This window comes from Hakea prostrata, chromosome 10 (genome assembly GCF_041222555.1).
Source record: "Hakea prostrata isolate BN-2017 chromosome 10, UWA_Hpros_2, whole genome shotgun sequence".
Lineage (NCBI taxonomy): Eukaryota > Viridiplantae > Streptophyta > Magnoliopsida > Proteales > Proteaceae > Hakea > Hakea prostrata.
In genome coordinates, this window is record NC_142609.1 from 31004483 (window position 1) to 31020912 (window position 16430).

General features: G+C 39.5%; 1 protein-coding gene across 1 annotated transcript in view; it reads left to right on the forward strand.

The window, feature by feature from the left end:
- Nucleotides 1-16430, forward strand: part of LOC149002464 (P-loop containing nucleoside triphosphate hydrolases superfamily protein) — a 47226-nt gene that overhangs the window by 18136 nt on the left and 12660 nt on the right. The window contains exon 3 of the mRNA XM_089137005.1: nt 8020-8211. Within this exon, the coding sequence (XP_088993131.1) occupies nt 8020-8211 (192 nt within the window). The remainder of the gene's footprint in view (nt 1-8019; nt 8212-16430) is intronic.

Below are 16430 nucleotides of genomic sequence, written 5' to 3' on the forward strand. Positions count from 1 at the left end.
TGCCCTCTTCAACTTGCATACTTTTCTATGAGTCTTGGCAATTGAATACCCAGGTGACACATCTATGTACACCTTATTCACTGCACATAAAAGAACAACCCGAACTGTGTTCATCTTGGCAAAAGGGGAAAATGTCTCTTGGTAGTCAATCTTATAAGTCTAAGCAAAGCCTTTGGCCACCAATCTTGCTTTATACCTTTTAATAGTCCCATTTGTTCCTCGTGCTTGATCACAAACACCACTTGCACCCAATAGTCTGCTTTTTTGTAGGCGAAGTCACCAATTCCCATGTTTTGTTTTTCTCTAGAGCATAAATTTCCTTATCCATTGCTTCCTTTTAGTTTGAGTGCAACAATGCGTCCTACCAAGTGTTAGGAACAGAAGTAGAGGACAAAGAGGAAATGGAACTTTAAAACTCTGGGGATAGGGTCTAATATGAAACATAATTGGAAATAGGGTCTTTGGTGTGAGTTCGCAGCTACTTTCTCAATTTAATTGGTAGTGATAAAGTTGGGTCAAAAGAGGGGTCTGAGATAGGCTCATCTGAAGAAACTTGTTGAAGTACCAAAAGCTGAAGCTTCGAACTAGCTTGCACAGAAGGGGGTACTCGCTGCTTTTTGTGGTAAGTCTTCAAAGGTCTTTGCTCCGTCTGGACATCATGCACTAGCTATTCTTGTACGGTCATTCCATTTTCCAAAGGAGGACGATCTATAGGCATCTCAGGAGAAATATCTAAAGGAGGAATCAAGACCAGAAACTCTTCACTAAGACTCTCCCCTTGAATAGGTGTGGGGGAAAACAAAGGAACTTGTTCTTGGAAAAAAACATCTATAGAGACAGAAATGAGGAGAACAGGATAATAACACTTATACCCCTTTTGTATAGGAGGATAACCCAAGTAAATGCACCATATCCCATGAGGATCCAACATACCATGAACATGGTGCTTTTGGGCAAAGGCAACATAGCTGAAAACCTTAGGGGGCATTATAAAGGCTGTTGTCTCTAAAAGAACCTCAAGGGGGCAGCGTTGGTTTAAGACTCAGAATGGTATTCGGTTAATCAGATATGCTGTAGTAAGATCCACATTACCCAAAAAACGAGTAAGCACATGCATAATAAACATAAGAGAACTTGCTACCTCATGTAGATGCCTATTTTTGCATTTGACAACCCCATTTTGAGGTGGAGTGTTGATGTGACTGGTCTGGTGTATGATGCCATAGTCAACTAGGTAAGAAGATGCATCACCCAAGTACTTAGTCCCATTATCCGTGCGAAGGATTTTGACTGTGGCCCCAAACTATGTCCTAACCATGTTATAGAAGTTTTAAAACTAGGGAAACTATCACTTTTCTAGGGTAGACACATGTGACCTTAGTGCAATAGTCAATAAATGTGACAAACCACCTATGACCAGACAAAGCCATAGTCCTAGATGGACCCCACTCATCAGAGTGAATAACTAAAAAAGAAACAGTACTATGATGATCTGAAATAGGGTAGACATGTCTGGTCTGCTTAGCTATAATGCAAGCCTCACAATAATAGTCATTCAAGTTACATCTCTTAACTACATCAGGAAACAACATGGACAAATGGATAAAGGGGTGTGGCCAAGACGACGATGCCGTTGCGATAAAGAAAAAATGCAGGAGAAGTGGGGCTAGAGGCCCTAGAAAGAGTTGAAGGAGACCTATCTAACAAGTAGAGCCCCCCTTTCTATCTACCACTACCAATTGTGCCCTCCATTTCCAGATCCTGAAAAACGTAGTGAGAAGGGGAAAAATGTTATTTTGCAGTTCATATGGTGAGTAATGCTACTAATGGGTTAAAGATTGACTGAAAACTTAGGAACATGCAAAACAAAAATAGTAAGAGAATGCGAACAAATAATAGGTCCCTTCCTAGAGATGGGGAAAAGAGACTCACCAGCTATTCAAACATTCTAAGCAAAAGGAACAGAGAAATAAGTATGAAACACGGAAGATGATCCAGTCATGTGGTCAGTTACCCTAAATTCAATTTTCCAGGAGGGATAAGTTGAGTCGACACTGTGACAATCGAAAATACCTATGGAGGGTTGTGAATCAGAAGGGGGGGAATAATGGTAGAAGCTATACTTGCACTAGAAGTCAGCGCTGAAGAAGACACGTTAAGTTTGGACATCAACTGGAAAAGGTGTTGGAGCTCATTTGAAGAAAAAGGTGCTAGAGTATTGAGGGTTTTAAAACTAGTTTGGTTTGCAGATGCTTGATTGCTGCCCTTATTTCCATTCCTATCTCCTCCACGAGAATTAGCTGGTCGTCCATGCAACTTCCAACATTGTCTTTTGTATGACGCTCTTTTCCACAATCTTCACACTTCACTGAGTGTGAGAATCACCGTAATTGGATTTATTGCTGCCTGAACCAGCCTCTAATGCATACCTATCTCAAGTATCTGGGTATGTACCATAACTATCCTTCGACTATTCTTAGTGTCAACCATAGCATAAGCTTGCTCCAATGAAAGAAAGGGTTCTCGTGATAGAATATGTGCACAGATTTAATCATAATCAATATCCAGCCCTGCTAGAAAATCTTTTACTTTGAGCTTATCTTCCCACTTCTGATAGACAGCAACATTCGTAGCACAGGATGGAGTAAAACGGCCATGGTAGTCAAGGGTCTGATAATAGCCTCGAAGAGTGTTGTAGTATTGAGGCAGGGTAAGCTCCTTCTGTTGCAACTGATGAATTTTCCTTTGAATCTTAAAACACTGTACATCATTCCCAACTTTAGGGTAAGTCTCTTTGGCAACCTTCCATGTTATAGCAGCATCGGGAAGAAGGAGAAAACTCTTTGCGATATTTGGTTCAATGGAATTGAGGAGAAATCCCATAACCAAGCATTTATATTTTTCCCACTTTTCTTGAGCTATATTAGGAGAAGAAAGCTTAACGATGGCTAGTCAAACCACGAGCACTAACGGTAAGGGAAACAGATTGAGACTAGCAAAGATAATTGGTCCCATGAAGCTTCACAATACTCATCTAGATAGGGGAAAATCACGATCCTGAGAAATAAATGAAATGGGAGGATCCATAATACTAGATGTACCAAAAGAGATAGGGGTAATTGGGGCAGCCATCACAGGGACACAAAAGAGGTGTTGGTAATAGGAAAATATACTTTTAGTAGGAGAGAAGTTCTCACCTCCAAAAATTATAAAGAAAAAGTTTTTTAGAAGGTAGTGGAAGGGAGGTGATGGTCTTAGGACGAACCGCAAAGCATGGTGATCAGCCCTAGGACCAATTGCAACAAGGAATTCCCCCTCCCCCCTGAAAAAGGTATCAAAGGCCTTAGAGGGGTTAAAACACTAAGATGTGATGAACAGGAGGTGTACCATAAATGTCAATCATGGTTGGAGGGCAGAGATAGTAGCAGCAGGCTAGTGGCGAAGCTTCTGGTGGGTGAAGGTGCACTGGACTCTAGCACAAAAGGTTGTAGGTGGTGGCGGAGGTGGTGGTGGAAGAAATTGCAGGTGGTGGAAGACGATGGCAGAGAAGTTATTTTAAGTTTTTTCCCCCTTGAGATTGTAGAATTCCTGTGATTCGAAAAACAGGAAAAATAAGGTGCGATGGTGCTCCAATAGGTGATTGTAGATAGTGGTGGTAGGTATTGTAGGTTCTTGCAATGTTGGGAGTTGCAGGTTGCGATGGTTCTTCCTTCTCTTTCTCTCTCTTTCTCGCTTTCTCGCTCTCTTTTTCTTGTGTTTGAAACAAGGTAGGACGAGTAGAGAAGAAGAAGTAGAGATGAGTTCTTTGCGATGATAAAGAAGAAGCAAAGGTGAGATCTTTGCGATGGTTTGTTTTTTTTCCTTTGCAAAGGATTTTTTCCTTGTTTTTTCTTGTGCTCTGCAATTAAAAGAGAAGATGAGAGGGAATGATGCTTAGTTATGGATCAAGTTGGCTTTGATACCATGTTGGAAGAGTTGGAGAAATCCTGGCTTGTGTTTGAACACAACAAGAGCTTTATTTATAGTCATGACTTACTAAATAAAAAACAAATGAAATCTTCGTTTTGTGGGAATCTTATAAGAAAAGAGAGGAAAAAAAAATTCTAACAAATCTATCCTCAATGAGGCAATTACAAACATGGAAATTAAAACTAAAAGGTAAATCTTCGAACGCCCAGATCACTACCCAATTTTGTCTTATGACCCAGGGCCTTTTAAAAGGGCAAAACAAAATCAGGCAAATCCAACATACGATGAAAGAGAAGCATAGATCTTAGAAAGAGGAAAAATAAGGAATCTCTCAAATAATTGGTAGATCTAGTCCCCCCCCCCCCCCGCAAAAAGAAGAAGAAGAAGAAGAAGAAGAAGAAGAGAATGTAGGATAAAGGAGCATTGGAAAGGAAGCCACAGAAGTTGGGGTAGAGTTTAGGTACAGTGGAATGAATTGGTAGAGAGACAGACTGAGTAGTGACAACTGAGAGAAGAAGTGGAACTATGATAGTAGAAGTGTAGCAATTTTTGGAATATGTTTCATATAGGGCTCAGATGTGTGAAGCTATAGAGACCATAGTGTATGATAAAGGCTACTTTGGATGTATGAAGCTGTGGAAGCTATATGATTTTTGGTGGAAAATGTTTTGGGCTAAATGATTGGGGTTCCAGAGTGTGATTATATAAACTAGAGTTCTCATTAGTTCAAGGGTGACTTATGAAAGATATGGAGGTGGAGGTTTAATTATGGCTGCTTGAAGTTTGGGGTTTTGTAAATTAGGTGTTTTGTGCTAGTGCCATAAGGAAATCATCCACCTGGGTGATCCATAGTTTTCACTTTTCCCCAAAATGGAAGAAACTTTTTAAGCCCACATGTAAAAGCAGTAGTGGGTTATTTATTCTCTCATTGGAAATATAGCTCTTTTATGCTCATGTTTGAGTTAGTTTTTCCTTTTCTTGAAGATTCTCTTTATAGTTTGTCAGAATTTCAGTAACTGTAATCAGTTATCAGCTTAGGGACTAAAAGGAAATTCAGAAAGAAGAGGAATAGAAGAAGACTGAAGGAGAAGAGAAGAAGGGAGAGAGCTTGCATGTGTGTGTTGGCTCTCCCTAATACTTTATTTATAACATAAAATCAAATATCAATTTAGGAAAACTTTCTTAAATTGAATTATAGCAACAAAGAAAATTTCATATTGCATAGAATCTCCCAAATATACTAAAGAAACCATCTTACGGAGATTACTTGTTAATTAAACAATGAAAAAATTACTAACCAAAATAGAAATAGAAAGTAACAAAATTGAAAGTAACCAAAATAGTAACTTAAGCTAAAATAGAAAGTAATATTTTAACACTCCCCCTCAAGCTGGAGTATACATATCAAAAGGCTCCAGCTTGGAATACTAAGTGCATATCAAGAAACTTCATTACACTTGAGCATTATCAATAATAGACGCCGATGCACGCTAAAAGAATTTCACCTAGGAGATAATTAATAGCAACTTAAGTGAGCAATCTTCATGTGGAACGAACCATGCAACAATGACGCAGTGGTGAAGATGAGCTAGATCCATATAGCAGCAGCAACTACGTTATCCAAATAATGCCAGTCGTAGGGATGAATATCCACACAAGAAGATAAAATGTGCAACCCAAGGTTGCATATAAGCTCTTCGCAAGAAGGCACATAGTAGGTTTTAAAGTATGGGTACGTTAAAGGCAATATGGGTTACTACGAACCACATATGTAGACAAAAGGCAATTGAGTTACTGTGGACCAAGTAGGTAGACAAAAAGCAGTAGGGTTTACTACTTACTACAGACCAAGCGTATAAGTAAAAGGCAGTATGGGTTACTGCGGTTCAATTAGGTTGGTGAAAGGTAGTATGGGTCACTGCAGACCAAGTAGGTAGAGACAAAAGGAAGTATGGGTTACTGTAGATCAAGTGGGTAGGCAAAAGCTATTAGGGGTTGTTGTGGACCAACTAGGTAGGGAAAAGGTGGTGTTGGTTACTATGGACTAAGTAGGCAGGCAAAAGCTAGTATGGGTTATTATGGACCAAGTAGGTAGATAAAAGGAAGTATGGGTTACTGTGGACCAAGTAGGTAGGTAAAAGGTAGTATGAGGTTACCATGGACCAAATAGGTAAATAAAAGGTAGTATGGGGTTACCATGGACCAAGTAGGTAGATAAAAGGCAATATGAGTTACTGTGGACAAGTAGATAGGTGTTGCAATCTCCACAAATAATACTCTTCAAAATGTCTTGGATAGATATTGAATAAGCCTCCAATCTCCCCCTCAGGTGTAGCATTACATATAGACAAATAATGACAACCAATTGACAACATCTCAAAGTCGGCATTGTGGAATTGTTTTACGTGATGAAACTAGGCACAAGAACTTCCAGTCATTGCAGTAGAAAATTCTGAACCACCAACATCAACTCAAGCGAGGCAGTAGCGAAAGTAGTTCTCACAACATAGTAGTGGCAAACACTTAGCAATAAAGGATGCACCCAACAATATCAAAGGAAGAGTTGGTAACCAATAATGTCATAGAGATCCAAAAAGTAGCAAAGTAGCTCGGAGAAAAATTACTGGTGGAACTAATGATCATTAATACACTATTCAATCTACCAAAAGAATTACACAATTGAAGTCAATTTTGGTAGATTGAGAAGCATGAAAATGGGGCTGCAGTCGATTCAGGTATGTATGACAGATATACCATGTAAACAAAATTTTCCAGGGGCTGTGTCCCCCAAAACAATCAGTGGTAGCAATATGGAAGCAATATGATACCAGCATAATTTTTTTTTTACATTATAAAGACTGAATGAAACAGGGGCAGCAGTAATATAACTAGTGTAGCAGTGGATCAAGCAGCAGTCCAAATAATATCTGTTTTATTTACCAGAAGATAAAACCCTAAAGCCAATTCTGGTAATCAGGAAACAACCGGCAACCGCAAATGAGATGCAGTTCAAACTCTTATGTACTAGAAGAATTAGGGGCTGAGGTTGATTCGGGTAAATAGTATATTATCCATCAGAGGTAGTAATAGGACAGTATGGTAGTAGTAATCACAATAAATCAGGCATCCAGACAGATCTTCATGCAAGGAATCTAATGAATATTGTAACCCAGGGAACTAAGAAAAAAGTACACAGGCAGGTTGCGGTTATTGTAAAACCAAAAATAAACCAACTTATCTGAAGAAACATCAGTGCAGAATCCTTCGCAGTTGTGAGGGAAGGAGAAAAACAGATTACTGTCTTATTTTGTCTTTTTAGATCAGTCATATTCAGTAGATAGGTTGTGCAGTGGGTAATTCCATAGCTCCTCTAGGTTCCTCGACTGTAGTAGAAAGATGATCACTTAATGCTTTTATTTGGAGAAGGTTCTAAGGCATACTTAAGGCAGCAATGGGTGGCTGCTCACTAGATAAGGGAAAGAGAGGGTTGGGGGGGGGGGGGGGCACTAAGTAGTCAAAAGACAAAAGCAGCCCTTGGACTGATTAAACCTGCTCTGATACTATGTTAGAATTTTAGTAATTGTGTCAGCTTATCAGCCTGGGTTCTGAAAGGAAATTCAGAAAGTAGAAGAAAAGAAGAGGACTGAAGAAGAAGAGAAGAAGGGGGAGAGCTTGCATGTGTATGTTGATTCTCTCCTGGTATATTTATAATATAAAATCAAATCTCAGTTTAGGAAAACTTTCTTAAACTGAATTACAGAAAAAATGAAGTTCTACTAAAAAGGAAACTATCCTATGGAGATTAATTGTCAACGAAACAATAAGAAAATTATGAAGTAACCAAACTAGAAAATAACTAAAATAGAAAGTAAGCAAAATAGAAAACTATGCTAAAATAGAATGTGATATTTTAACATAGATCTTGAATATTTGAGCCTTGGATGTTTTATGTCAAGAACCATTAAGCTGTTGGCTATTGCTTAAGATGAGTACAGTTTTGGTTAATTACAGAATCATTTGTTTTTAAGTTAATAAATTATATGATGACAGAGACTTCAAGAGGTTCGGGAGGGCATTCATTTTGTTGTCACAGCTACCAGCCGACCAAAACGACCAGGTGAGGTGGATGGGAAGGATTACTACTTTGTTTCAAAGGAAGATTTCCTTTCAATGATCGAAAGGAATGAACTGTTAGAGTATGCTCTGGTGTATGGAGATTACAAAGGGATCCCAAAGCAACAGGTATTGAGTTTCTGCAGTATTTATTATGCTCTTCAAGTTTTGTTTTAAATGGTAGAACACAATCAGTTAAAAGAATATGATTACAGCTATGGATAATGTAATGTGGCATTGGAGGGGGGGGGGTATTATATTTTGCTCTGTGAACGAGTTGTTGAGACTCTGTAGGAATTTTTCTGTTGTTGCTTGGTGTCATGTGATTTTTGGCTCCTGTCTATCCTTTGCTCCATTGAAGTTCCCATGCTTGTCCTTCATGGCCCCTCCTGCCCCCCCCCCCCCCCGTGCAACAAAAAAAGTTGGGGTCTTGTCTCTATTCGTTTCTGCTGTTAGTTTTTAAAACCTGCATGTACTTTTATAGTCCATCAGCCATATCACTTTGCTTGCGTTTCATGTGATAGAGGATTTCGTAGTTTGTGTTTCAACTGAACAGATAGATAGGGTAAGTGGATTAAAAAATGAATGTAATTGACAAAAACTCACCAAGATGCCACCAGATCTAATTGTAACAGACTAACAGTTTCATTTTTAGGTTTTATTAGTCTTCTATTTGACTTCCAGTCACTTGATTTACACCAAGTTAATTTGTGACAGTGGGCATCACATCCTTAATCACATGGATCACTTTTGACTGTCTGCAGTGATAATTGCAGCTTCATTGAGGCATTCTTGGTTTGACCAAGATCATGAATGCACCCATTGGAAGGTTTGCACCTAGATGCCACACATAGCATAAGGTTGAGCTCTTTATGCTTGAGATGCAAGGCATATATATGTTCTGCCTGTACATTAATAACATTCGCAAACTGTATCACCAGTTAGTTACATGCATGCCCAAGAGGAGTCCTTTTAGGCATCAGATAATCAGATATAAGTATAACATATAGTGTCATTGAATATTTGAAGGCTACCAGATGTAAGAGGTTTCCTATGTGGCAGGGATGAACATGAGGCCCCCTCATACTGAACAAATACTAGCCAGCCTTACATATTTATTTAGCTGAGTTGTGTCCTTTTAAGGTTTTCAAGTTCCAGGGAAAGCAAGTAGCTTCCAACAATCAATCTCTTTCACAGAGTTGAAGTGGCAGAAAAAGAAAAATGGAGGAACCTGAACAAGGTGGATACCACACAACAACCATTATGAATCTGGAGATGTATACAAGATACAGTCCAGGTTTAGTGGCTGACCAAAAGTCTAATTTGGGGATTATACTTTGTGTGCCAAACCCTGGTGTAAAAAGCAGTCTATATTTCATGGTCAAGCTTTGCTTGTCATTTTGTTGTTGTTGTTGTTGTTGTTTATTATATATATATATATATATATATATTGGGATAATAAAGTGTTGGCTTTCTCACAACCTTGTACAACATTTGGGGTCTAGGGTTTTAAGTGCATTAAATCTGATTGCCTTTTCACTGGTGCAATCTACTTGATATTTGAAGATGGAAGATCCAACTTTTTTTGACTGAAGGGCATTGGTAGCATGCATCTCTATGGCATTGTAATATTGTGGCTTGTCATGAGGAGTTTTTTGTGCAAACCCTAGGACCCTAATTCGAACTAGGGCTATCTTGGTAATTCTACATAATTTCATGGATTCTAGGTCTGGGTCCCATTGAGTCCAGTGTGTTGTCTGAACCCTAGATTTATTTTGTTTTATTATTTGAGTCCATATTTTGCAAGTTATTTTAGTGTCCTTGTTTATGTTGGATTCCAAGTTTGTGATGGAGTCCAATAGAACTGTCTTTGTCCTTGTAAGGAACCAACATCTACTCTTAGAATTTTAATTGGAGTCCTCTAGAGTAAGTTATGAGGGTTCCTTGCAAGTTAAAGTCTTGGTCAAATTAGTAGCTTGTGTTAGAATTGGCTAGCCAATAAGAGTTCTAACTGGTTTTCCAACTTTGAGTTTGTTAGGACCCTAGGATGAGGCCAGGTGAAGGAGAGAGAGAGAAAATTAGGGTTAGTTGAGGGTTATAAATAGAGGGACAAGTGAGTGGGGAGGGTATCGAATATTTTATGAGAGCTTTCTTAGGCAGCCATAGGTTGAGGGACACCGTGAGGTGTGGGGGTGACTGGCACCATAGAAACCAGAGTATTATCTTGTTAATTCTTGTAACTTTGTATTAATTTTTCAAGAGATTATAAGGATCTTATCAATTGGCATCAAAGCATTCACGATCCAGGGAGGTGATGGCACTGCCTTCGTTTTCTGGTGAAGGAGTTCAAAGATGGATTCTAGAGGTTCTTCTCTTCTGCTAGGAGAACTAGATTGAGGAAGAGTAGTGGTTGGGGGTGGCGATCCAACATCTGGAAGGAGAGGCACTCAACTGGATTTATCGCAAGAATTGGACGGCATTTATTTGGATGGGATTCAAAGAAGCCTTGAGGTGTGAGTTTAGCAACGGGAAACAACCGAGATCAAATCTGAAGAGAGACACCAACCAGGTTGGATCAGAGTATAGTATCAATGTGAATGAATCGCCAAATCGAGCTGTAGAGAAGGTTGGAAAGACGAAGATAGGACTGAGTGAGGATACCTACTGGACCAGAGTGGAGGAGCAATATTCTGCGGTAACTTCGAGATGCAGTGAAGTGAAGAAGCATAGAAGAAGGCCACGTTTAGTCGGTGGCAAGTTGCAAGCGGCAAGAATTTCTGTTCGTAGGAAAGGGAGAAGACGATGCTGGTTGAGGATTTTTAGGGTTGGTTTGAACCAACTCAAACCAGTTTACGGGTTCAGTTCATTCATTAAGAGTCTAGGTATTTCTAAATTGGGCCCAACTCAGGTACACTTAGCCTCCCACATAGGGCCCAAACGAACCAAATTTAAAGATTGAGCCGCTTGTTTCCCAAAGAAACCTCCTTGGGCCCAACCTATTTCATTAACCCCAAGCCCATCTCATTTTATTAACCCATATTTCTTAACCCATTCAAACGAATTATCTTGGTCCCATTCCACTTTTATGTCCCAAAGCCCACTTCTTTTGATTATTAATTTGGGCCCAATTAAGGCTCAACCCAAGACTCAGTTCGAACCAATGAACCAGTGGTCCGACCGAGCCAAGAAGGGGACACACCATTGTCTTCAACCTCTTGAAACAAAGATGGAAAGCGACGTTGTGAGAATGGGGCAGCAGCGATGGAGATCTGGACTTGTGACACCCCAAGGCGGAGACACAGCGCTTGCGTCCAGCGAGTTTGCGGGGGTGCAACCTATTTTTGGAAGAGGTGTTGGAGACGTTACGAAATTCAATACACCATCTTCAAAACAAACTCTGCGTGGGACTGCCGATTGAAAATCATTTAAAGAAGAAAATTTATGAGTTGCAAAAGCAGAGCATTTCCTCAGATGATTTGCTTAGGAATAGGATATCAGATTTGTGTAAGTGTCATACTGTTGCTAGAGAATGCTCGTTGGCGAAGTCTTTTGGCTGATCGTGGTGATATTCTTGCTGCTCCGGATAGCGATGGAAAATCGAAAAAAAAATAAATGTGGCAAGCATGTGAATATGCGTCTCTGGTGTCTGGCAAGCATGTGAGAGCTAAACTTCATCAAAATTTCCATCATCTTGAGGACAAGGTGATTTTCGAGGGGCCGGTAGTGTTAGGACCCTAGGATGAGGCCAGGTGGAGGAGAGAGAAAATTAGGGTTATTTGAGGGTTATTTGAGGGTTATAAATAGAGGGACAAGTGAGTGGGGAGGGTATCGAATATTTTATGAGAGCTTTCTTAGGCAGCCGTAGGCTAAGGGACACCGTGAGGTGTGGGGGTGACTAGCACCATAGAAACTAGAGTCTATCTTGTTAATTCTTGCAACTTTGTATTAACCTTCCAAGATATTATAAGGATCTTATCAGAGTCCTTTTATGATTTTTTTTTTGGGGGTTATAAGGTAAAAGTCTCCATTCTCTGTAAAGCTAAGTTGAAATTGAATAAAATAATCTGTGTTTTGATGCAAGCAAGGTCGTGGGCTTCTTGGGAAGGCCACGACCTTGACTTCTTCAAGTTCAGCGGTCCTATTCAATTCCAGCAGCATTAATCAGCCTCCAAGTAAGTACAAACCACTACAACCACTCCCTAACCCCTTCCCCCTCTGCCTAACCTACCCGCAAGCCTTCTCATTCCGCTGCTTCGTCTTCCTGTGGCAGTGGCAGCTCCCCTCTGAGAACTCCTAGATCCCCATTCCATCCCTTCTCTTCTTCTCCCTATAGGATTTGCACCCTTCCCCTATCCCTACTTTTTAGTTCCTTCATAAGCCCTTCCTCCATTAGGTTTTAAAATTCTGCAATTCATCTTCAACCTTTATAAACCCTAAACCCTATTTAGAACTCCTATATCTCTCCAACCCCAACTCCAATCACCTTCCCCTTTTAGGATTTAGCTTCCCCACCCCTTCTTCTACATTGGATCCCAATCTCCAATCAAGTCCAAGAATCCCGACTCTCCAAACCTCTCCTGAACCACCTAAGGAGTGAACTAAACCTGTTAGACATAATGTGAAATTATAAATAACTACAACAGCTCCTTCCCAAGCCCAACCAAAACTCAATACCAGTATTCCCTATGCCCTAACCTATAAAACCTATCTTGGAACTAGACAGCAGCAGCAGCAGCGGTGCTTTGGTATCATCCCTTCCCAAGCTTTTAAACCCCCAGAAAACTGAACCTAAACCTACCGTTAGACCTGAAACTTAATTTACAGCAAGAGTACAAGTCTCAGAGCCCATACCCTTTGGTCCTAAGCCTGACTGAACCCTTCTAGGGTACTGTTTAGCTGATTGAAACCCTATTCCCCCAAGAAAACTCCTATGAGACTGCTGGTTCACTGAGGGAGGATCTTGGAGCGAACCTAATTCTAGGGCTACATCAATACAAGGGAAACCATAGAGTTTTGGTTTATGTCAGGACTAACTTTAAGATACTTCATTTGGGTTTGAAATTTTCAAACCTGAAATGTAGACTTGCTTCCCATGTGAAGAGTTTTGACAACTTGTTATCCTTGGAGACTTTCTTGATTGCTTGCTCATTAAGAGCTTTGTAGGTCCCATCACAAGCTTTTCAAAGCTCTTCCAGTAAGTTTTTTGTATGTGTGATAAGGTTATCAAGGGTTCCTGAATCTGATCTTTGTTTTGTTCTTAATATTCAGAAGTCAAATTAAGGGCTATCAACCTTTTACGCCTAAAGAGACAAGATGGAGGGTTTTACGCTGTTGTAGTGCTGAAATTCTGCTAGAAGATTAATCCACCTCGTGCTCATACCTCATTCACGTGAAAGCTCAAGTTTAATATTTTGGTGCATTGCATGTACATCATACCCACCTCAAGAATTAAGATTCCTTTTTTTTTTTCTCCCTCGTTTATACTAAGACTCCATATCTCGTCCTTCTTTTGGTTGCTTTTGGCTCTTTCGACTTGGGAGGTTCTTCACAACTCTTCAACCTTATACTTCCTGCAACTACATCTGGTGAGAGGTAGCGGAATAAAAAATGAGCTTAATCATTCTGATTGAAACATATTGGGCTTTTTTATTTTTATTGTTTTATCTACCTTGTGTGAGCAATCTTGAAAATATATCTGGAGTTTTTTAAAGACAATATAAAGTTGTTTGAGTAAGCTTGTGGAAGGAGGCAAGAAAGGAAGAAAACATGGAAGAAGAGTTTCAGTGGCATCCTGTGCACTTCTATAACATTGTGATCTTGGAACAAGGGCTGTAAGCATTCTCCTCCTAGTAATTATTTAAGCTGAATCCTTGTTATTTTGTGACTAGTCATAGGGGATTAATTGTGGAATACCTATACTAGATTGTGCTTGATTTTAGGGTCCTGACTATAAACCAAAGACATTTATAGTTCGGTAAGGGTGTTCAATATGGGTAGTGGGTAATATCTCTATATTGACATAATTTTCAGTTATATGCTGGGAAATTTTGGGTGTGGGTGCTCCTAACTGTAGGTGCAGTAACGTCATGTATTGAGAAACCACAAAGCCCTTAGTTGCGTTGCTTCATTGATGTGGTGATGTAGCCTCACTGGGATGAGGACCGAAACCCAAGGATCCTTGATGCATAACACGCAAGTTAGGGTTCACAAAACCTTGTGGCTAGGGGGATTACAGGCTGTTTAGGATTTTTAGGGTTTATAGGAGGGGTGTACTAGGTTCGGCTAGGGTTTATGGGCTTCCAGTTGTTGAAACACAAATCTGAACCTTGCCAGTTTTGGTTTCAGATTCAAGTTCCAGAGGTTCTAGGTTCTTGGAAAGTTAGGGTATTAATTTCTAGGATTTCTAGGGGTGACTAGGGCCGCTACTTGGAGTCAAGTGCTAGGGGGAGTGAGATGGTGGCAGACCTTAGGGAAGGGAATTCAATGGTGGGGTTAGGAAGAATTTAGGGTTTTGGGGAGGGTCGAATGGTGTAGGGGGGAATTGGGCTAGGTGTGATGCAGGGAAGAGAGGAGGGAAGGCTAGGGTTGATGGCTTACCAGTTTTAGGGGGTGTGGTGGCTGAATGAATGAAAGAGAAACAACCAACCAAGCTGCCGCAGGAATTCCTTGCACATGAAAACCCTAGAATCCTGCTTGATCCCTTGATATCTGCTGTAACTCTCTACAATAATTTTATTCATTTAAAACTTATTTGTTACAAGCATTAGGCTGTCTTTATTAGACAACGCCTAACAGCACTCAACTTTGAAATATAATTTAAAAAGCACTTCTGTATTAAATAGAACTTCTATTTAAAATAGGACTTCTACTTATCTTCTTCTAGGCTGACTCAATTAACAAATCAAAATAGAAGAGAAAATTACATATAGACCCCCTAGATTGCAGTCAATTGCATCTATTACCCTTGAAAAAAAAATTCAATTACAAAGACAGCCCCTGAAAGTTAACACTGTTAAACTTGAAATTGAAAGGACCATAATACCATTACTTATCTTAATATTAATTACGATAACCTAATTACCCTTACTAACCTACTTAGATTGTCTTTAATGATCAAATGGCCCATATCCAAGTTCTCACCCAGATCATACCCACATTGCATAAGAAGAAATAGTCGAGTGAGGAACTGATTAGATGAAAGTTTGATATAATTTGGTTGGGATGAAGATTATATGAAATGTAGTTTCAAAAATTAACTTGAAGTTTTAATAGAAGATCAAAGGGGGTGCAATAAGGAACTGATTTATTTGGTCTCCAGTTTGTTGCTTGCTCTGCACTCTGAGATTATCGATGCCTTTCGCAGTCTCCCTTCTCTAGTTTCTCTCCCCCTTCCTTCCCTCTTCTTTAGTACACTATTGCAATCGATCACTACAATAGAGAGGGGTTTGTGAATTGTGATGAACTTGAGGTTTTCATCCAATCTGAGCTCTTTAAATGAAAGCGGTAGATGAATGTAAAAAGTAACAGAGAGGGGTATGTGGTTCCTAAATCATGAGCCTAATATTTCATTCCTAATCAGATAAAACAACAATTTAGCCTATCATTTTAAGCAGCAATGCCTTAAGGGGTCTCCCCTTCTTTAATCTAGAATCTTAGTGACAAACCTTTTTTTTGGGTGTCATTGACGGCAATAATTGTTGAAGTTTGGGCTGTTACTGTTCACGTGAACAGTAGTAACATGAACAGTGTTATGCCATTATTCCTTGTTTCCTTTGTAGATATGCTACTCTACTTTTTATTTCTAATGTAGAAATCTTGCTACACAAGTTTTGGGAGTTTCTAGAAAGCATAGTTTTTATTTTCTGTTTGTTACTAATTTCAGAACTTTCCTTTTTCAGTACTTCCTATTTTGGACAGATTTTAGGAGTTAGAAGATTAGAAAATTCTATCAATAAGTTGTACTTTTTATTTATGTTTTTAGAGGGGCAAGATGGCTTTCTTCTCAAGTTGTAATCTAGACTATTTATATTTATAAATAGAGGTCCGATTCTAGGGTAACCTAGAATCGCAGCTTATGTGATTCCTATCAATTCTTCTTCTTTCTTCTTCTCGCTTCTTTTGTTGTTGCACTGCTTTGGTTTATTAAAGTTTATTTTCTAACATGGCATCGGAGCAAGTTAAATCAGCCTAGGGACTGTTTTCTCTCTCTTGGCTGCCCAGTTTTTTCTTCTTCTTTTTTCCTTTTTCTTATCTAAGTCAGCCCCAACCTTCTCGCAATTGTGAATGGCTGTCATTCTTTGACTTTTGAAGCACCAAGTATCTAACACCAAGTATCTATGTATTAATAC